This window comes from Squalius cephalus (genome assembly GCF_949319135.1).
Source record: "Squalius cephalus genome assembly, chromosome: 7".
Taxonomy (NCBI): Eukaryota; Metazoa; Chordata; class Actinopteri; order Cypriniformes; family Leuciscidae; genus Squalius; species Squalius cephalus.
This window is the reverse complement of record NC_137128.1, coordinates 46646144-46670283: the sequence shown is the minus strand read 5'-3', so window position 1 is coordinate 46670283 and position 24140 is coordinate 46646144. Positions and strand designations below refer to the sequence as shown.

The following is a 24140-nucleotide window of genomic DNA, read 5'->3' as shown; positions in this document are numbered from 1 at the left end:
CACTTTTTTTGATTAATCGCTTCTTTTTTTTTTTAAATGTGGTCGATTCGATATTGATTCTCAAAAGCCACGAATCGATCTTTTCCCCCCATGTACTTCTGCAAAAACTCAACATAATATCTGAGTTAGTTTTTCAAACAATTAACGCAAGTTATTTTGTTTTCCCATTTAACTTTAAAAACTTTAGCGTATTGAGACGAAAATTGGTGCATGTCATCAAAAGCATTGTCTGAGGCTACATGCAGCGTTTCGGCACAGCGCCACCTACTGGTCAGGAGATATGAAAAATGGCTCTTTTTGAATGGTTTGCCTAAAAATCCTAAAACTGTTCTCCTAACTCAGCATTTATTATGGTTTTAGCTTAAGTTAACTATAATAACCCTGGTTAAAATGTGCCGTCGGAGAAGCACGAATTAAAGACCACCATCGTGGCCAACAATCTGGGCCCTCCCAAACCGTTTCGATAGAAAATGAATGTTCTTTTCTGGCTGAATACTTTGGGTCCTGTGCTATAACCCAGCGTCAAACTTCCTCTCTCTCTCTCTCTCTCTCTTGATTCGACACTGAAGTGACTTAAACTGCAGTTCATCGACTGGCCACTAGAGACAGGCTCCAAAAGAGAGTCAATCCCATAGACCCCCATATTAAAATGCCCAACTTTACAGCATTAAAAAAAATATGTTTTTGGTCTATAAAGCTAATTCTGCCCTTCATGACGACTGTGAGGGGGGTGAATTTTTTTGCAACTCATCCGTTTAAATTATATTAAGCCTTAAAGTTCTGCATAATTAAGGGCGTGGCCACTTGAATGACAGGTGGATTGCAGCTGATGTCACTACTAGCCGTTTGTCTGCTGTCTGTTAGCGTCACGTCACCTCAGCTAATCCGCCTCGCCGCACATTTTTGTTTATCCGCAAGTGACGCGCGGCCAAGATGGCGACGGCTGGCTCCGCCCACTTTGGGCTTCAAGAACGCTCTTCAGAAACATTTCGGGTGACGTCACACACACTACGCACATGTTTTGTACAGTCTACGGTTCTGACCTGAGATGGTGAGCGTGGCTCCGGGCTCGATGATCCCGCTGTTGGGTCGTACGCAGTATCTGCGCGGCGCTGTGGTCTTCACTTTGAAACATACTTTCTTCTCTGAAGGATTCTTTAGCTTCAGGTTAGCAGTGACGACATCTGTGAAAGGACCTGAGAAGAAGAGGAGAACATCACAACAGGAACTCATGAACATTAGGGGTCACGAACATTAGGGGTCATGAACATTAGGGGTCACGAACATTAGGGGTCACGAACATTAGAGGTCATGAACAGAGGTCATGAACAGAGGTCATGAACAGAGGTCATGAACAGAGGAGGTCATGAACAGAGGAGGTCATGAACAGAGGTCATGAACATTAGGGGTCACGAACATTAGGGGTCACGAACATTAGAGGTCATGAACAGAGGTCATGAACAGAGGTCATGAACAGAGGTCATGAACAGAGGTCATGAACGGAGGAGGTCATGAACAGAGGTCATGAACATTAGGGGTCACGAACATTAGGGGTCACGAACAGAGGTCACGAACAGAGGTCACGAACAGAGGTCACGAACAGAGGTCACGAACAGAGGTCACGAACAGAGGTCACGAACAGAGGTCACGAACAGAGGTCACGAACATTAGGGGTCACGAACATTAGGGGTCACGAACATTAGGGGTCACGAACATTAGGGGTCACGAACATTAGGGGTCACGAACATTAGGGGTCACGAACATTAGGGGTCACGAACATTAGGGGTCACGAACATTAGGGGTCACGAACATTAGGGGTCACGAACATTAGGGGTCACGAACATTAGGGGTCACGAACATTAGGGGTCACGAACATTAGGGGTCACGAACATTAGGGGTCACGAACATTAGGGGTCACGAACATTAGGGGTCACGAACATTAGGGGTCACGAACATTAGGGGTCACGAACATTAGGGGTCACGAACATTAGGGGTCATGAACATTAGGGGTCACGAACATTAGAGGTCTTGAACATTAGGGGTCATGAACATTAGAGGTCTTGAACATTAGGGGTCATGAACATTAGGGGTCATGAACATTAGAGGTCTTGAACATTAGGGGTCTTGAACATTAGGGGTCTTGAACATTAGGGGTCTTGAACATTAGGGGTCTTGAACATTAGGGGTCATGAACATTAGGGGTCATGAACATTAGGGGTCATGAACATTAGGGGTCTTGAACATTAGGGGTCTTGAACATTAGGGGTCTTGAACATTAGGGGTCATGAACATTAGGGGTCATGAACATTAGGGGTCATGAACATTAGGGGTCTTGAACATTAGAGGTCTTGAACATTAGGGGTCATGAACATTAGGGGTCTTGAACATTAGAGGTCTTGAACATTAGGGGTCATGAACATTAGGGGTCATGAACATTAGGGGTCATGAACATTAGGGGTCATGAACATTAGAGGTCTTGAACATTAGGGGTCATGAACATTAGGGGTCACGAACATTAAAGGAGAACTCCGGTCAATTTTAACATTGAGCTCATTTTTTTGTACATTTGGAGTGCTGTCAATACAGAGAACAACGACAAAAATCGGTGTTGCCTACACCGAGTTATTCTATTTTGATGTTAGAGGTCTTGAACATTAGGGGTCATGAACATTAGGGGTCATGAACATTAGAGGTCTTGAACATTAGGGGTCATGAACATTAGGGGTCATGAACAGAGGAGGTCATGAACATTAGGGGTCATGAACATTAGGGGTCTTGAACATTAGGGGTCATGAACATTAGGGGTCATGAACATTAGGGGTCATGAACATTAGGGGTCATGAACAGAGGAGGTCATGAACATTAGAGGTCATGAACATTAGGGGTCATGAACATTAGAGGTCTTGAACATTAGGGGTCATGAACATTAGGGGTCATGAACATTAGGGGTCATGAACATTAGGGGTCATGAACATTAGGGGTCATGAACATTAGGGGTCACGAACATTAGAGGTCACGAACATTAGGGGTCATGAACATTAGAGGTCTTGAACATTAGGGGGTCATGAACATTAGGGGTCATGAACATTAGGGGTCATGAACATTAGGGGTCATGAACATTAGAGGTCACGAACATTAGGGGTCACGAACATTAAGGGTCACGAACATTAGGGGTCATGAACATTAGAGGTCACGAACATTAGGGGTCATGAACATTAGAGGTCTTGAACATTAGGGGGTCATGAACATTAGGGGTCATGAACATTAGGGGTCATGAACATTAGGGGTCATGAACATTAGAGGTCACGAACATTAAGGGTCACGAACATTAGGGGTCATGAACATTAGGGGTCACGAACATTAGGGGTCACGAACATTAAGGGTCACGAACATTAGGGGTCATGAACATTAGGGGTCATGAACATTAGGGGTCATGAACATTAGAGGTCACGAACATTAAGGGTCACGAACATTAAGGGTCACGAACATTAGGGGTCACGAACATTAGGGGTCATGAACATTAGGGGGGCAACGGAACATTGACCGATACCGATAATTCTTTACATTGGAAAAGCCGATAACTGATATATTGGCCAATAAACCGTATATGATTTTGAGAGCCTGATTACAAAAACACAAGTCTCACCATTAAAAGCCATGTCCTAAACACACAATTATGATGTTCTCATTATAATGTTATGTAGCCGATATGACAGCACATGTTGCACTTTACTGTATTTTCCTTTTTTGGAGTGATTCCAATAAGTTTAAGCAATTCAAAACTATCATGTTGAACATCTGAAGGAAATAATCCATTATTTATAATCTGTTCTAATATATTGACCAAATTTTCTTACGTGGGGCTGATAATGACAGCAATGGACAAAAAAAATGGACAGATAAACAACATCCTCACATTAAAATCACACAATTATAACACTATTCTGTACTTTTGTTTTTTCTTATTATATTATATATTTCTTATTAAAATAGTAATTTTAAGTTTTTATAAGCTTTATATTAAACAGTTTTCATATTACACATGATCAGAATGTGGAATAACTGTTTAAAATAAAGGATTTAAAGTTTTTTTAATGTATAATTTAGATTTTTCATCTGATTGATCAAAAAAAAAAATCGATTATCAAAATAACAGCAAGTTGCAGCCCTACTATAACGCATGCATATGCATCTTTAAATTATGTTAATTAGGCTAATTATGATTTTAATGTGTACAAACAAAAGTTAATATCTCTTTCTTCATTTGTTAACAATGTTGCACATCAATTTTGACTTTAACTCTCTCACATCACCGCTTAAAGATGATAATAATAACCGAGCGAGTGTCATGAGAACAGAGATGCCGACACGTCAAACCGAGACGAGACTCGAACACACGGCACAAAGACTCGTGTGTTTCAGACGCCTTATTGAATAATGTAATTCCTCAATTACCATAAAATCACAATTTTCTGGCATTTCAGCTGCACCGCTTTTAAGGTCTTTTAAAGAGATCAATCAATGACGCTGACCGTCATTAAACCTCGTACGACTGGAAGCACATCACGCCATACACTCCCACAATACACCGGGAAAACGCAACACAAAGCAGCAGATACCGTGTGACCCTGGATCACAAAACCAGACACAAGTAGCACGGGTTATTTGAGGCAAAAGCCAACAATACACTGTATGGGTCAATAATCATGAGGATATTAAGTAAAGATAAAGATATTTGTAAATTTCCTACCGTAAATATATAAAATAGAGCCCGACCGATATATCGGCAGGCCGATATTATCGGTCGATATTAGGCATTTTCAAAACTATCGGTATCGGCATTTATAACGGCCGATAAATGAATATTTCAAAAATAAAATAAAAACGGACGAAACACCCTTCAACCATGTTATGAGTGTTGGCGTTGTATAGTTTGTCCACCAGAGGGCACTCTACACCGTCCCTGTTGGCAACACTCGTGTATAACGCGCCACACATTCTGCAACCTGCTGATCCAGCCAGAGTCGGGCAGAGAGAACCGCGAGTGAGATCATCGGTGAAGTGTGTTCATGGTGAGTTGGTAACGACTCACGAGACATACATTGCTTGAATAACAATTAAAAGAACATCCCTATCAGTTCTCTTAACTCAAATAAGGATGACAAAATTCGTGACTCATGTCCACTTTTGCTGCGGTTAAATAAGCCGAGAGTGAAGCGGAACAACGCGACGTAGGCTATATTCACATAAAATGTTAACACTGCAGTTCACAAAAGTTCATAATGTGCATGTGCTTTAATGCTTTGTCGGTTAAACATTTAATTTTAAATACTGATGCGCTGTTCTAACGTGTGCGTTTCTCAGCGCGTACATGTGAAGCTCACATGCACTAAAAGCCTTTCTACCAGCGCCTGGATACTGGACTAAGTTATCTTTCGAGTCTTATTGTGCTAATACTGTTAAATACACACAAGATTTACATAAACAAAGTCGGTTGTCTAAAGTGAAGGCAAAATTGAGAGAAAATCTGCTTGTCAAATGCGTGTACATTAGACGTGTCGTGCTCAGCTCTTAAAGAGACAGTAGCAATTGTAAACACATTGCCGCTTGTCCTTAAAGGGATAGTTCACCCAATAATAAAAATGATCTCATTATTTACAGGCACTCTAATGTTGTTCCAACTGTATTAATTTCCTTCTAATATTTTTCTAATATTAATAGTTTGAAGAATGTGGGTAACCAAACAGTAGCTGGTCCCCATTGACTTCCAAAGGAGAAAAATATACTATGGAAGTCACTGGGGTACATCAACTGTTTGGTTACCCACATTCATCCAAATAACTTATTTTCAACAGAAGAAAAAAACAACTTGAGAGAGTAAATTATGACAATTTGAATTTGTTGTCAATTTGAATGTGAAATTGTTGTTTTTGTTCAAAGGACTAAACGTTTAGTCTTAAAAAAAAATCTTAAGTTTGTATTTTTATACATTTTATTTATCAGAACTTTAATATATTTTGATGTTCCTCTGTTCTGTTGTGACAATAAAAGAAACAAGTTTCTTTTTAAAATGCATTATCATATTATTTTAGTTAAAACTCATAAATAACTACAAATAACTAATGTTAGGGAAATTTGTTAATGTTTTGTTGCGCGTTTCTGAAAAAAAATAAAAAATATCGTCCGATATATCGGAATATCGGATTTTAAAACCAACAAATATTTGTACCGGTATCGGCCTTCAAAATCCTTTATCGGTCGTGCTCTAGTACCCATCAAAAGTTTGTACACACCAATTGTAAAGTGTGTCCAAACTTACTGTACTATAATACACATAAATAATATTGCTACTGTATTATAATATACACATAAATAATATCGGCCGATATATCGGTATCTGGCTTTTTTTTATCGGTATCGGCATCGGCGCCCAAAAATCCATATCGGTCGGGCTCTAATATAAAACATGTATTTGTGTGAGTGAATGCTGCACAATCGCCAACATCTCTCAATGTTTCGATTTTTTTGCATCCTCAGATTCCAGACAGTTCAATAGTTGCATCTCATCCAAATATTGTCCAATCATAAACCACACATCAATGCAAAGCTCATTTATTCAACTTTCAGATCATTTATAAATCTCAATTTAAAAAAATTTACCCATGTTTTTGTTTTGTGGTCCAGGGTCACATATTATAATATTGTGAATTCGTTTTTTTTTTTTTTTTAATCAGTTAACGTTTATTTTATTTTAAGCAACAAAATTGTGCACTAAAAAAAATTAAATTTTTGCCTCTTGATAAATTTAATGCATTAAAATAAGCTAAAGTTAACACTATTGTTTAATATTTTGTTACAACTTAATTTAATTGTGTTCAATCAACCTACTTAACCCTTAATCAGTGTTTGGGGTCAATTTAGATTTAATTAAGATCGTCATTTAAGTGATTTTTTTCTTTAAAAAATCATTTTTCATGAGCCAATTTATGGCCTAGTTGAGTAATTGTGCAGTAAATAGGTAAAAAACTTCCAAATTTCCACAAAAACACAGCATAAATGTATAGTTGAGAAGTAAATAAAAAAAATGATATATAGTTTTCCATATAAAAAAATGTATATTTCCTTATGCAATCGCTCTTTAAAAGTTTGGGGTCTATCAGACGTTATCCTTTTTGAACACTGATTAAGGGTTAATTAATTTGTGTGAAAACTACATGAATCATTTTTGTTGACTAACTGGGCAGTGGATCTGTAGTTCCCAGCATGCTTTGCAAGGGACTGCATTAGGAGGGTGAATTTAGGGATTAAAGTGTTATTTCATGTGTTTTTCAGTAAATGGAAAGATGTTGTTAGTTAATGTTAGTGTTTAATATTCAGTTATGTTAGAAACTTAGAGAACTTTCTGTAATGTTTTTGAATTTTGTGGTTACCATTATGCAGAAGAGTGTGTTTAGTTTAGGGCTGTGGGCACTCAGTATACTTACTATACATGCATTAAACCTCACTCGCAGGCCTGCATAAGTAATATTCAATATTACGCTGTAAAAAATGGTTTTAATTAAATTGAACACTTGTAGCTTCTATCATTGGAAATAACTGTAGAGTCAAATTAGCTAAAATTATAATGTTGGCGATTTTAGGCAGGGCAAAAATTAAATGTAGTCAACCTGACAAAACTTTATCTAGCAGGAATGACTAAATTAATTTAAGTTCATACAACAAGATTACAATAAATCATTTCTAACAAATTCGATTTTGTTGGAAAAATGTAATTCATTTTCGTGGAAAAGTTTACTTTAATTTAATCAAGTTCGTTCAACATCTTATTTTTTTGAGTGTGTGTGGTAAGTGATGTCACTGTGGTAAACGCAACTTTCATATTTATAGCAATCAGGAACACGGTTTAATTACTGTGCAGCTTCAGGGTGTGTGGATCCTGCTTTGAGTTGATCTATCACATCATGTGATTTATTCCAGATCTGGTTTCACTGCGTTCAGATGCCGGAGAAACCTTCCTCTGTGCAAAACATGTATTAGAAACATATGATCCATAAATGTGGCAAACATGGAGGCTAATTATTCTTTATAACATCATCATTTAAACGACGTTAAAGTTGGCATGTGTGCTTGAAGCGCACTAAAGTACAAAGACGCAACAGAGGCGGTGTCACGACGTTAGCAGAAGAAATTACATTAGCGGCGCGAGAAATAAAAGCTCCGTTTGTGAAATAATATTGTTAAAATTATACAATTATCACCTGCTATCTGCTCACACGCTCTGACAATAAGAGCTTTGCAGGACTACACATTATTTTGATGATTGGTCAAAAAATAAATCTGTTAAATCTGATTCTGTTGCATAGACTTGAATGAAGATTAATACTTTATTGACATAGATATGAAAATATTGATATTTAATATTATTTTAATATAGGCCTATTTTTTGTCCAATTTTTGCGTTGCTTTAAACGAAAGTGTGGTTATTTTAATGGCTTGCATTTTTTAATTCAGATTCAGTAAAATTAATAAAAAATTCTAATAATAATAATAATAAAAAAACGAATTTAAAATAAGATTTTTTTTTTTTTTTTACGTAATTTTCGTTTCGGTTTAATTAGCGCGATTTCATATCAGCCTATGAGCTTCATATTGGCCACTAGGGCTGGGTATATTGACACAAATTTCACAATTCGATTAGATTTCGATTCACAAGCTTGCAATTTGATTCGATTCAATATTGATTATTTTGGATATCAGGTACAACACATGGTAAATTTAAAATCTCTTCACTAATGCTGTGAACTATGGGAGTCAGTTGTAGCCTATAGGCTTCATTAGCCTACTATAATATTGAAGGTAAAAAATAACTGATTTGTATAAAAACTTAAATTACACTTTTATTTATTTTTATAATAATAAAGTTATATGAAATGTAAATATCTAAACGGTGGCTGTTATTAAAAAAAAAAGATTTATTCAAACATGCATTAAATACTGAAGGACATTAACAATTATTATGAATATGTATAATGGTGCATATATTTAGCAAAATGCTCCAGAGTTAATTGTTCTCGCTGACTAACGAGTTTATGGTCACTGGATGTGGTTTTTCTGAGGTAAATGTGACGCTACATGACATTGTTTACAAGCTGTTTTACTGATGTCTTTCCACGGTTGAAACACTGATTGGGCGACTCCATGTCACATGATACGGACTTCGATAAGTTGTACTCTACCTTTTAACACACTTTCAGAAGCTCATTCATGTTTATCTCGCGCTGTAACTGGTGTTATTAAGGCGGAGGAGAAGAGCATGTGCTTCTCTAGAGCTGAGCCAGAGCGATCTCACGCCACAGCGACAAAACGCTATTTATGTTTTTCAATTTCGTAAGAAAATGGACGTAATTTGAAATCTGAGACTTTGTTTCATATCAATAGTAACAAAGCACAAAGATTACTGTGATTTATTGGATGGGATGCGCTACAATGTTCCATTCATTCATCAGCTGAAAACAGGAGGACTAATCGAGTCTTGAGATTTAAGAATCGACATCGGTTCGTAAAAATGAGAATCGATTAAAATCGAGAAATCGATATTTTTTACCCTATTGTCCACCAGAATTTGCATGGAAATGTGTGTTTATTTATATGACAGAAAACAGGACAATTTGGTACAACCAGCATCTCTCCTCACAATCAAATCCCGCTTCAGCTTTTCCGATGGTCTTTTGGATCAGATGAACGGAGATGACATGCAATTAGCCTTCAAAAGCCAGGATCTTATGACTGAGCATGTCACACATTAGTGGATTAGAGGAGTCCTGCAGGACCAAGCCAAGGAATGGACTTATTTTTGTAAATACCAGATGCTCGACCTTGGAAATTAGCTTCTGCTGAACTTGTGAGGAGGAGGATTGTTGTGCGCAACATGAGAAGTGAATAAACTCACATCAGAGAAGCATTGAAGGGAATCATAATCATGTCAAGGATGAGAGAGAAATCTAATTAAAAACGGTGTGACTTCAGGTCAAACATATGAACGTTCATGATCCCCACTGAGAAGATTTCTGTCTGATGCCAGACGACAATACCAGTTTTCTGTTCTTCTACTGTACACACAGTTAGTCGTTTAAGCTCAACTACTAATGGAGCAACAGATAGTTAAATAAATGATTGACATGTTTACATTAGATATAACCTGATAAATCAATGTTTTTCATGCAATTTTGACTCTATTTTGCTTCCATAACATTTCAGACTAGTAGAAAGAAAACTACGCATTTAAGTGTTTATTTTATTACATCTGTAGATTTCATATCTTTAAAGGCGGTGTATATTCTGAGGGTTTGTTCATTTATCATATTATATTAAAAACATGGTCAATTTTCTGATTTACACATCCCAATGAATTATGAAACTGGCTTCATTCAATGTTCAGATTTCTAGAAATGTATGCAAATGCATATTTAATCAGATAATGCCTAATTTGCATATTTTCTACGTAACATTTCAGGAAACCTGCAGTATTGGGATTAAAGGAGAACTCCGGTCAATTTTAACATTGAGCTCATTTTATTGTACATTTGGAGTGCTGTCAATACAGAGAACAACGACAAAAATCTGTGTTGCCTACACCATATTATCCTCTTTTTAAAATTTGCACCCTGTTGACTTCAATGGGGCAATGTTTAAACCTGCTTTTAGCCTCTTAACATCCTTGATGTGTCATTACAAGTGCACAGAAAATGTGAGTGATTCCTTCTGAGTGAACACGAGTGAGTCTGACTGCAGTAGATGTGAAAGAAATGTATAAAAATTGATGTTATTTAAGCCAGCGCAAATACCTGTTTACATCCTGTTTTTCGGTTGAAGTCCAAAGTAGTCGATTACCGAGTTCACGCGCATAGGTTTCGTTACCAATGATCACGCGCGTGAACTCGGCAATCGACTACTTTGGACTTCAACCGAAAAACAGGATGTAAACAGGTATTTGCGCTGGCTTAAATAACATCAATTTTTATACATTTCTTTCACATCTACTGCAGTCAGACTCACTCGTGTTCACTCAGAAGGAATCACTCACATTTTCTGTGCACTTGTAATGACACATCAAGGATGTTAAGAGGCTAAAAGCAGGTTTAAACATTGCCCCATTGAAGTCAACAGGGTGCAAATTTTAAAAAGAGGATAATATGGTGTAGGCAACACCGATTTTTGTCGTTGTTCTCTGTATTGACAGCACTCCAAATGTACAAAAAAATGAGCTCAATGTTAAAATTGACCGGAGTTCTCCTTTAATCAAACTGGCGGGAACGCGTGGATAAACCGTACATGAACACATGGAAAATGAAAATGTCTATTTCAAGAGCATCACACTCCAACCAGACACGATGCCAACATGTGATTTCTGCAGTTAATAATCCACAAACCGTTTGAGATGAACAGATATTTAATGCATTTCGCTTCCTCTAAACACAATCCTTGCTCTCGTCTCCCAAACACTTCCTCCTGCATAATCTGTTTTTTTCTTCTTCTCCTTTTCACCGCAAATCAGCGCACAGATAATTTGGATCACAAATCTTCTTGCTTCTAAGCCTGCGTGTCCACTAGCCAGCTAAACGCCTAGCTGTGAGCCCTTGAGAGAGTTTTGGCAGCGCAGCATTTTTTCAGTTGAGACGCTTTGCTTGTTATGATACGGAATATCCGCGAAAGTGTTACTAGTGTCTCATTCCACACATATTTTGTTTCTGTGTTGATTCTATATTAAAATGTCAATATAATGTAACGTATTTTCTTTAGCTCTTGTTTTAAATGATTTTGTTCTGTTATTATGCGTGTTGTTGTCGTCTGTTGACGTTGTACAAGCAGAATGTGGTGGTTGGTCGGTGTGGTATTAGCCCCGCCCCTCCTCCACTGTGATTGGACGGTTGGGTAAAAAGTGACACTGATGAGCGCTGTGTTATATGGTGCGTTCAAGTCATCTCGTATAGATCGTATTTACGAGCTGAACGCACTTGAACGCCACCACAATGTCGTAAATACCAGTGGGGAGCTCGGGATTTTCTCTAAGCTCCGATCTTTACGAGTTGGGGGCGTGTCAGTGATTAACGCGGAATACACAATACGTAAAGGTATTTAGCTGTGATATTGTCAGGCTTTTCTATTAACAGCTCAGTTAGCTATAATCGCCAACACAGAATATGATAGTATTATAATATAACAATGCAACATGTAACAATGTGTTGGCAGTGGCTTCATAAATTAATTAAACACATAAAAATACAAAGTACACCTGATGCACATTTCTTTGTTCTTCATTTTCTAGAACAAGAGTTTAAGAACCTTACTGTATTTTTGTGTAATTAATTAAGAGAAAGTACTCCGCCATTTTGCTCCGACGAAAGTGACTTGAACGCACATGCCGTTATACGCTGATTTCACGCAGCCGCCATTTTGAAATCGAAAGCGAGGCTCCGGTGGGAAAAACCCCGGAAGTAAAGATAAACAACAATGCCTTTGGACTACCAACCTGAAGCTGCTGCCGCGATTTACACTTTTGGATGTTAATATCCAATATAGGATATGTATATAGTTCATTCCTGCTTCTTTTTTTACTTTCTGAATTATATAAAAAAATATATATATTTATAAATGAATTTCACTGTATATAGTCTAAAGTATGAAAGAAATGTATGTACAGTTTTAGAATTGACATAACATCATTAAACACAACAATACGCCATCGCATTCACGACTCTCCTGTGATTAAAGGCGACACTTCCGGTTTTCTTCCCACCGGAGCCTCGCTTTCGATTTGAAAATGGCGGCTGCGTGAAATCAGCGTATAAGCACGACTTCCGTACGTACGAACTTCCCAGGAGGACTTGAACGCACCATTACCCAAAGTTGAACACTCTTCAACTCTCGACGACCAGTAAAAAACGGCGAGCGCTTCAGCGTGAAAAAAAACAAAAAAAAACGCTCAGCGCCTCATTACGTTTTAAAATCGCGGCGCTCCCATTGAAAACAATTGAAAATATATGCCAGCCGCGTGAAAAAACGCTTTGGTGAACACACGGCCTAATAGAGGCTATCATTTTTAATAACAATTTCAGTCTCACATGTGATCTTGCGTTATTTCCTTATCACTTCTTGCGTGTGTTTGGTTGTGAAACGTAGTTTGTGGATCAGACAGAAGTTGTCAGCGATTCTTCCTCTTGTAAAGTCATGCGGTGTGAAACCCCATCGTGTGTGTGTGTGAACACAGCAGTGGCTGAATGCTCCCACAGATAGTCGTGCAGTGTGAGAAGAACAGTGACCCGGCTACTGTGAAAATCGTGCAGTGTGAACTCGGCATAAAAATGACAATTTAGGGCGTTTTCACATCTGAAAGTCTGCACCAAAGTTCATGTTTTGATACATTCGGTAAGTTTTGGTTTGGTTTCACATTGCAATTATGCGAGCGCACTGAAGAACTTTACATGACACACTTGCGTTCTGTCGTCATCATCTATACATACAACCGGCTTAGCGTCATAGAACGTCTCTGAAAAGGTTCACGCCCACTTTTAGGGGAAAACAATCCGGCGAGCGCCATACACAGTATCGGATTGAGGACGTGTACTAACCCTTACAAACATGTAATTTGTATTTAAACATTTTTTTTTCACACAGTAGGCTACCCCTATTATGTATTTGTATTTAATAAATTTTTTCCACACAGTATTTTGTATTTTTATTTTATTTTAAATACATTTCCATGTATTTATGCCCATCTCTGCCTGCCATCATCATAAATATCTTGCTGTTATGGAAATATCATGAATTACGGATGATGCTATCGAAAGCTAAATCAGGCTAGTTGTATGGCTGGACAGAAAAGTGCACTCAGTAGCTACTCTAAATATAAAGACATAATATTATACATTTAAAGATGTTTACTTCTTAAAACCGTAGTAAAATCATTCACTGGCTACCTGGTGACTCGATGAGGTACGAGTAAATGTCCGGGTAATACACTTCTGGCCACTGGGTGGGGTTGTTAGACCAATTTGACGCTGGTAGAATGAAAGGGACATGTTTTTAAGTTGCCCAAATTAAGTTTATAAATGTATCGTTCACGCTCTATGGAAGGCAGGGTGGACATATAATTACTCGACATATTTCATCTAAGTGATTTCTGAAGTTATACACGTCTGCCGGCTGTGTACGGACGTTGTTTTGTGCCGCTATTTTGTATTGAAGTCTATGGGAAGTCTGGCTTGTTTTCCCCTAAAAAGGGGCGGTTACGAAATTGACAGTGAAGTTCCCGGATGTGCCGGTTGTATGTATATGGGCTGCATCTTCACATTGGTTGGTTTGTAAATGGACGTGCATCTGATTCAAACTGCTTTCGCGCGTCGGCTGGCGCTGAGCCAGAGTCGGACGCGTTCAGCGCAAGCGGCAACATTCTGATCTGAAAAATGAAGCCTACCCGGAAGTGCGAAAAACTGCAATACATCGAAAATCCGCTAGAGGGAGGTCCCAAAAGGGAGCAAATGTCCATAGCCCCCATGTTAAAATGTCCGTTTTCACAGCATAAATTCATGTTTTTACAAGTTGGTCCCATGGACTTTTATTGTATTTTTCGATAGGTTCCGAGTGCCTGACAACTGTGAGGGGGGTGAATTTTTTTCTAACTCGTTAGTTTAGATCGTATTTAGTTATAAAATATATGACAATAAGGGCGTGGTTAACTTTGATTGACAGCTTGATTGACAGCTGACAAGGCAGCGCCACGGAGAATGACAACATAAGAAGCGCCATTTTTTAATACAGTTGACATATAATACTACTGTTTCTGTATCATGAAATGTAGTTTTAAGAGTTTTTCAGGCGAGAATGTAGTTGTTTAAAGCTCAAATCTGTGGTTTATTTAAAGATTTATGAAAATTGTATCCAGATGATCCAGCGATGACCGGGCGCTCGGCGCGATGTACCCCGCCTGGAGCAGTCTTTCATCGGCTTGACGTTCTGAGGTTTGCCGCCAATGCCGCTGACTCTGGCGTCTCTGTAGTGGTTAAACATGAGATATAATTCATCTTGTGTATATCTAATGGGCGATTTTTGGTCTCGTGAATCTATATTTTTTTCCCTGGGCAATCGTTTTGGCTGAGGGGAAGTTTCATAACTTTATAAGCTATTTAACTTTACCGATGTATGGTTAGACTCGCGCTGACTTTGTATGTTTGACTGAATTGTTTGCTTTATTTGTATAGCTTCTTATACCTTTTACTTATACTTTTATAATGGCTAACATTGATAAAACTGAAATTTAACAAAAAGAGACTGGGTTGAGTTTTTGTCATTTTACATTTTAATACAACGAAGATGATAATGTTGTTTACTGCAAAATCTGTTGTTTAGTACAAATGCACATATTGCCTGGACCATAAAATGTTTAATATTTTTATATTATATTTAAAATGAAAAGAGGCAGGTTTGTGTTTTATATATTTTTTTTTTTTTTCATAAATAGGCAAACGTTATGTGCAGTTGAATATAATCAATATGCGTTGCCTGAACCACATTTGTGTGGCTATAATGTTTAAGATTTCTTTAAATGAAAACGAAAAGAGTTAGTATGGTGTTTTATAACATATTTCGTTGCCTGAAATATACACAGAGATAACCTGAGTAGCAGAGCGAGCTGAGTGATGTGCGCTGCGTTAGAAGGTGGGCGGGGTTAGGATTTCCCAAGATTTTCCAAGATGGCGCCGCCCATACCCCCCATAAACGGCTTCAAACCCGTTCTTCAGAAAGTCTATGGGTGACGTCACAGACGCTTTGTCCATATTTTTTACAGTCTATGGTTCAGCGCTGTCATATATCACAACTAAGCAGTGTTTTCAACCTCATAATGCTTATTTTAGGTTTCAGATATTTAAATACACATAAGCACGAGTAAAACAATACATTTGGAGTTTGTAAAATACACACTGATGTCTGTGGAAGCAGCAATAACAATCTATTCAAATATAATTTGCCGACATGTGTTATTCATATCAGACAAACATAGTGGAAGTAACTATAAAGTTTACTCTATTCTTCTCAGTTCACCGGCCACTTTCTTGCATTCATTTCGGGAGAAACTGAATTCACGTGCTGTAAATCCGACTGACAGGACAACATTGCGGCGCCCATCTCATGTTATAGATCAAGATTATTTATAAAGGTTTTTAAATGACCAAACACACTTACACGTATTTTAGAATCGGAATATCAGATAGTTGATGACATGGTAAGCAAGTTTGTGAATATTTTGAATAAAAAAGGAAAACCGAAATAAAAGCGACATCTGTCATACAGTATTATTGTGGCTGCGGTGTATCGCGTGACGCGTCGCCATGGAAACATTAAAGGGAACGTTCGCCTTGAAAAACTCACTCTGGGGGGGGGGGGGGGGGGTCAGTAAGAATATATTAAACTTACGCGTGAAAGGGTTAAAGAAAAGATCGATAATAAATTTGTGTGTGCTGTAAAGAGGTTAGAAAAAAATTAGGGATGTCCCGATCAGGTTTTTTTGCCCTCGAGTCCGAGTCCGAGTCATTTGATTTTGAGTATCTGCCGATACCGAGTCCCGATCCGATACTTAATACATAAAAAAAGAATAAAGAAGAGCGAAAAAACAGATCCAGGATGTTCCTTATTTTTTATTTAATTCACCTTATTTTAACATTCAACAACTCTGTTAACAAACAGAGCACTTCTGTGAGGTAGCTTGAACAATCAAGTAATACATAAATTCTTCACTTTTGGACTTTAGTGCAACAGTAAATATAAAAAAAGTCTAATATATAAACAAATAGCACCTCAACTTAAAATACCCGGCAGGCATGTAAACAAATAAAAAATAAAAGTGCTACAGTGTATGCAAAGCCAGTAATGTGCTTTTAGGAACTGCACTCCTAACTCTTACGCCGGTTTCACACTGCACTGTTAGCAGAGCGTGCAGCGCGTATTTTTTTTCGCCGCCCATGTTACCAGATTAAACCAGGCTTTAGAGCATTCAGAGGCACGCAGAGGCGGCGCGGCAGTGCGTAGCAGAGCAGAGCAGCAGTGCCGCGATCGTTTCGGCGCCGAGTCTATTTTTGCTGCGCCGCTTTTGCTGAATTAAAGTGACAATACATTGATCATGGCCAAAATACACCGCAGTTTTATCCAAAAAGTGCATTGATGATATCTATTGTGTTTTAAACAGTCAATCAAATGACCAACAGCAATTTAAAAAGAAAACAAATGTCCAAAAACAAACTTGTTGCCATAACAATAAAATCAAAGATGAAACAAAAGTTATATAAATGAAATTATTAATAAAATAAGCTTCTTGACAAGTCTTTTCTCTTAAATGTATGTGAAAACGAAAAAAGCAATGCCAACTTATCCATTATGGAGTACTCTGTCTGTAGCCTAAACAACCCGCGGTTCAGCCGCGCGTAACAAACGCTGCCAGTGTGAAAGCAAAACGCACGTGTCCTGCTCCTGCTCACCATACGCACTGCTCCTGCGCTGCTTACTAACGCGTGCAATGTGAAACCGGCGTAACTCTGTGCCACCGCATAAATATTGATGTGTTAAAAAATAATGAGAATATATATATCCGAGTCCTGATCGGGAGGTAACGTCCGATTCCGATCGAGTCTGAAAACACGTGATCGGGCCCGATTTCCGATCATGTGATCGGATCGGGACATCCCTAAAAAAAATTAAATCGGAATCGGCTAAAATCGGTATCGGCAGGTCAAACTCAATGACAAATCGGAAATCGGAATCGGCCTAGAAAATTGTAATTGGTGCATCTCTAATTACGGCATCACTCCCTGCAGCACCAGCTATACTCGAGGCTAGTTCACATTCGCAAAATGAACGTCCTCGTTGTGCGAACATTTTATGGTCGCCGGCAGGAAAGGAGGAGAAGACTCAAGCAATCCTGCGGGAACCACCAGAACTTCCTGTAAATGTTCTGAAAGTCCGAACCAAACAGAAAATGCGTTCACACTAGTTTGACCGTTTGATCCGGACAGAGACTACCTCTTTTTGTCTGACCAAATTTCGTCCGTTTGGTCCGGGGGAGGGTTCACACCTGTCATTTTGATTCGGATCAAACTGAAAAGTCTGAAAATCCGGACCAAACAAGGTAGGTGTGACAGGGCCCTTAGCGGCTAAGCTAGAGGACTAGCGTAGAGCCCTGGAGATGTAAAGACGCTCAATCCCGCCAGGAGTGTGAGAAGCAGGGCAGCGGCGGGTTGGTGGACTGTATTTAGCTCAGGGTTCCTCATTCATTTACTGAGTTACAGAGCCATCCAGAACATCAACACATCGCCCCTGCGCTTCTGCAGCCGGCCAGCACAACACCAAACCACGGCTGGGATTCGACCGGATCCTCTGGAAGCTCGTTTATAGGGGTGCACGATTCAGAAAATGTCACGATTCGATTCGATATTGATTTTTAGGCTCAAGATTCGATTCAAAAACGATTCTCGATTCAAAAAAACGATTCACAGTATGTAAATGTTAGGGGTGGGAATCTTTAGTCACCTCACGATCCGATCCGATTCCAGAATGATTCTTTTTCTCCCATCCCTACTCGTTTACACCACAAAATAAAACAAATAAAAAAGCTAATTGCAACCTTTTAATCTCGTAATTCTGACCTTTTTTTTTTTTGCTTGCAATTAAAGAGTTTTTACCTTTTGTCTCTGGAAATTTAGAAAAAAAAATTCTGACTTTTTTCTTAGAATCATGAGATATAAACTATCGCAATTGAGAGAACATGACACTAAAATAATCCAAAACATTCGTTTAATAGCATGAAAACCCTACATAAATGTACATAAATAATATGAATGAAATGAGAGCTGTCCCACTGAGGATTCTGGGATTGACGGAATCCGGCTCTTCAGAGCAAGAGCTTCTGACAAAATGCTAATTGCAGTCTAAATATTTAATTAATTTGAATTGTTTACTTGTTAATCGGGTTGAATGAATGATTCAATGACTCAATCAGGACTTCACCGGTTTCTTTACTCGATGAATCAGCGTTTTTGAACGAATCTCTTGAATTAATGATTCAATGGAAAGTAGATTTGTTTTAATTGTATCGCCACCTACTGGTGTAACATTATAATCGCCCTCTTTTAACGATCAATCGCTCTAAAGTGAATGTTTTCGTTAGCTGAAATAAATATAACAACAGAAAACTAAATAGCCAACATACTAGTGAAAAAGAAAAGAAAACGCATTATAACAAACTGATTTAGTCTTTGCTGTGGTATGAAATTTGCAATTAAGAGTAATGAAATTCTTCAGGTATTAACGACTGAAGTTCTGACATCTTGATGACCCTAAACGACAGCACCGCTACCGGATCAGAGGAAGTTCAGGAGGAATAAAGAAAGATCTGTTTCTAATCATAATCTCATGCTGCCACTTACTGTCAGCAGAACTTGCCCAAAAAAACATGATTAAGATCTTGAACGCAAAGGTCTCGAGAGTCCGGCCATACGTCAAACTCCCTGCCAAGACGCCCAGACACTTTATCTCAGGCTCCAGAGCCTCACCAAAGTCTTTTTCATGCAAAGACGTTATTAATAACTCTAAGGCATAACCCAAAATCAAGCAGATCCTAGACTAGAGTTTAAAAGTGTGGGGGTCTTTAAAATAAATTAATATTTTTATACAGTAAGGATGCATGAAATTGATCAAAAGAGACATTTATAATGTTACAAAAGATTCTATTTAAAAAAAATGCGGTTCTTTTGAACTTTCTATTCAACAAAGAATCATGAAAAATAAAATATGAAGCCGTTTTCAACATTGATAATCATCATAAATGTTTCTTGATCATCAAATCATCATATTAGAATAACTATGTAATAACTATATAACCTAACTTCTGAAGGATCATGTGACACTGAAGACTGGAGTAATGATGCTGAACATTCAGCTTTGATCACATGATATAAATTACACTATTATATATTCACATAGAAAACAGATGATTTACATTACAATAATATTTCACAATTTGTACTGTATTTTTGATCAAATAAGTGCAGTCTTATAAGAGTCTCTTTCAAAGCATCAAAAAATCTTACCAACCACAAACTTTTAAACAATTAAAGCAAAAAATTACACAATTAATTGCTAAAAGATCACGATCTCAATTCAAACACACCGAATTGATATTTGTATATTATATAATATTAAATATCATATTACATCATATTTGTATATATTTATTGGTTGTATTATTATTTTTACAATTAATTTTAATCTGTTCATCATTATATATTTTTATTAATTTATTACTATCTAATTTTTACTTTAATATTCGCTATTTATGCATTTATTTGATTAATTTATTCATATCAAATTTGTATTTTTAATCTATTTAATATTTTTATCATTTCTTTTTTTACACAGTTTTTTTCTCTAAACATATTTAGAATATTATAATTAAATGTTATAATTATATCTGACATTTTTGGGAAGTATTATTGATCATTTATATTTAAGTTATTTTATGTTATATTAAAATTAGGGCTGTCAAACGATTAATCGCATCCAAAATAAAAGTTTGTTTTTACATAATATATGTGTGTGTATGGTGTATAATTATTTTCTATATATAAATACACACACAAGCATGTATATATTTAAGAAATATTTGCATGTATATACTGTGTATTATATATAATTTATATTATATATAAATATTTTATATATAAATAACACATTTTTCTTAAATATATATGCATGTGTGTGTATTTATATATAGAAAATAATTATACTCCATACACACATATATATTATGTAAACACAAACTTTTATTTTGGATGCGATTAATCGCGATTAATCGTTTGACAGCCCTAATTAAAATATTAAAAAATATTACAAATTTTATGTTTATATTAACTCATTAAAGTACTGTTATAGTACTGTGTTTATTCATTTATTTTGATTTAATTTATATTTATTTGTTTATTTATTTTAATGTAATTATGTATTTATTTATAGCTTTTATTATTTGTTTACATTTAAATTTTATCACACTTTTTCTGTAAACATTTCCACATACTTTCGGGAGTTTGAAGATTCCAGCACTGAATCGCGTCTCAAGAGTCCGACTGTGATCAGGATTACAAAACCTACATCTGACGAACACCGCTGAGTATTTCGCCATTAAACGAGTCAATTTAATTGAGTTCTGGTTGATCATCTGTTCCCAGAGTCTCACAAAACACACCCCAGAACGTCTTCGGTTATAATCAGCCGTATCACAGCATTAGTTACTCATTTATCCAGGACGCCTCAGAGAACAAACACAGACCAACTATCGTAAAAACACTCCCAAATGTTATCCCACCTATACATGAACCGCTCCATTATTTATGGCGTATTGGAGCAGATACCGCGGTACATAAAGGTAATAATCCATTCCTATGGTACTATGACCATCTGATACTGTACGAACTCCTGTACAGTGTTGTATCAGCAGGTACTTTGAGATATACCATGGTATTTACAGTATAAGGTAATGAGGTTTTCAAACTGGAGTCGCCGGCTGTAAACTATAGACTTATAAAAGTAATGCTTTAAATCATAGTTATGAAATTATGCCATAAAAAGTCATAATTATGGCATGTAAATATCTTTACATTATGGCATGTAAATATAGAAATGTGAAATTTTTTTTATATATAGGCCTATATATATATATTAGGGCTGTCAAAAGATTAATCGCGATTAATCGCATCCAAAATAAAAGTTTGTGTTTACATAATATGTGTGTGTACTGTGTATAATTATTTTGTATATATAAATACACACACATGCATGTATATATTTAAGAAATATTTGCATACATATACTGTATATATTTATATATAATTTATATTATATATAAATATAATTTTTTTATATATAAATTACACATTTTTATTAAATATATACAAGCATGTGTGTGTATTAATATATACAAATTTAATTATACACAGTACACACACATATATTATTTAAACACAAACTTTTATTTTGGATGCGATTAATCTTTTGACAGCCCTAATATATATATATAAAGATTTAAAGAAATACATAAACATTTGATTCAAATAAATAATAATTAAAATAAAAAAATATTAGTTATTAATTAATCTATTAAGACTAATTAAATTAGATTAAAAGAAACAAAAATTGATAAATGCATATATAAATAAAAAGTAGATTAAAATTAAATAAACAAATAGGCCTAAAGATATAAATTTAAAAATAAATAAACAAAACCAAACATTTGATTGAAATAAATAATAACATTAAAATAAATAAGTTCAATTCAATACACGTTTATTTGTATAGCGCTTTTGACAATACACATCATTTAAGTAAATAAATTAAAAATTAATTAATCTATTAAACATTAAATTAGATTAAAATTTGATGAATAAGTAGATTAGAGTAGTAGATTAGTTGAAAGTAGATTAAAATTAAATAATACATTTAACAGTATTACTATAGTGAGTGGAAAAAATAAATGCATTTATGTTCATAAGAGATAAATGACTTTTAAATTTTAAGATGGTGCCATACAAGATTGAAAAATAAAGTACCACGGTATAATATGACGAGAGAAGCTATCAGATGGTAAAGCTACTGTACTTTGATATTACCTTTGTAATAAAATACCTTCACTAACCTACTCCATAAGGAAGTACCATGGTACAATCCAAAATAAACATGGCAGTACCATGGTACCTGAAATGAATTGACTTTCTTTTAAAAGTACCATGCACATATTATGGTTCATAAAATGCTATATCATACCGAAGTAGTACGGTACAGTAACAGTACTTTAATTCAAAGGTTTTTCTTTATTAACGCATCCACGTAAGCACTGGACAGCTACATTTCTGCATTTGTTCCCTTAAAATGACGTGGCAGTGTTAAACAAGCCCGACAACCGAATCCAAACCGACACCAGGTCCAGTCGCCTCCCTGCTGACTGTGTGTTGTGAGACCGGGACGCGCGAGCAGGAGCGGCCGCTTGTCAGTTAATCGAGCGCGGGGATCCAACGCGGCCCACACCGCTTTTCTGCATAATAGCGTAACAAAACCCGCGTACAGTTTACTAGACCCCACTGAATGTCAGCGTTACTCCCTTACCTTTGAATTTCAGGTCGTTCGGAGGGTCTAAGACGAGGATTTGCTCCAGTTTGGACATGTTTCTGGCCGGGAAGGTGACGGTTGGTTCCGGAGGTCAATCCCAAACCCTTCCACTGAGTCACTCAGTGAGCGCGCCGGCGGCGGGAGTGCGCAGCGCGTTCCCACATGGATGCGCGGGGCGGTCTGTTCGCGTTCTGTTAACTAAACTCGATTTGTTATGTCCATATTGGTAAATAAATTCAATATAAGCTGTAATTTCGGCCCCGTGGCCTTTGGACCCAGAACATTCTCCCTGTTAAACGTTTTAGAAAGTCAAAAGTATTGACATACTAATTCATAATTTAGAATAAAAGTCAAAATGATGACTTAAAAAAAAAAAAAAAAAAAAAAATCGAAATGATGGCATACTAGGTCTAAATCGAAATTATGAGATATTTACATGCCATAATTATGACTTTTTATGGCATAATTTCATAAGTATGATTTAAAGCATTACTTTTATAAGTATATGCCTAAAATATAGAGGAACTACAGTAATTATACACCAAATTATGTTGTTGTTGTTGTTGTTGTTGTTTTAAAAAAAACGTCCGTGTTCTGCGTCACAGGACTTTTTTATTCTATGTTTTTATTGAATGCCAGTCACATGCAAATAATTAATATGACAATAATCCAAATATAGGCTACAACAGATCGGAAAAGAAAATATAGAGTGTCATTTGCGTGACAGGACTTTTGTTTGTGAATAAACTCGTAAACTCGATTTGATTTGTTGTAAACTCGATTTGTTAGGTCCATATTGGTAAATAAATTCAATATAAGCTGTAATTTCGGCCCCGTGGCCTTTGGACCCAGAACATTCTCCCACGTAAACGTTTAGAAAGTCAAAATGATGGCATACTAAGTCATCATTTTTAATTTTTATGTAATATTTATGGCAG

At 36.6% G+C, this 24140-nt stretch overlaps 1 protein-coding gene across 1 annotated transcript in view; it reads right to left on the bottom strand.

Moving 5' to 3' along the window:
• Positions 1-23937, bottom strand: part of vapal (VAMP (vesicle-associated membrane protein)-associated protein A, like) — a 33095-nt gene extending 9158 nt beyond the window's left edge. Inside the window, exons 1-3 of the mRNA XM_079876994.1 lie at positions 23788-23937; positions 23200-23528; positions 1044-1196 (exon numbers count right to left, since the gene is read on the bottom strand). Of these exons, the coding sequence (XP_079733120.1) occupies positions 1044-1196; positions 23200-23257 (211 nt within the window). The 5' untranslated portion in view covers positions 23258-23528; positions 23788-23937. The remainder of the gene's footprint in view (positions 1-1043; positions 1197-23199; positions 23529-23787) is intronic.
• Positions 23938-24140: the final 203 nt, after the last annotated feature.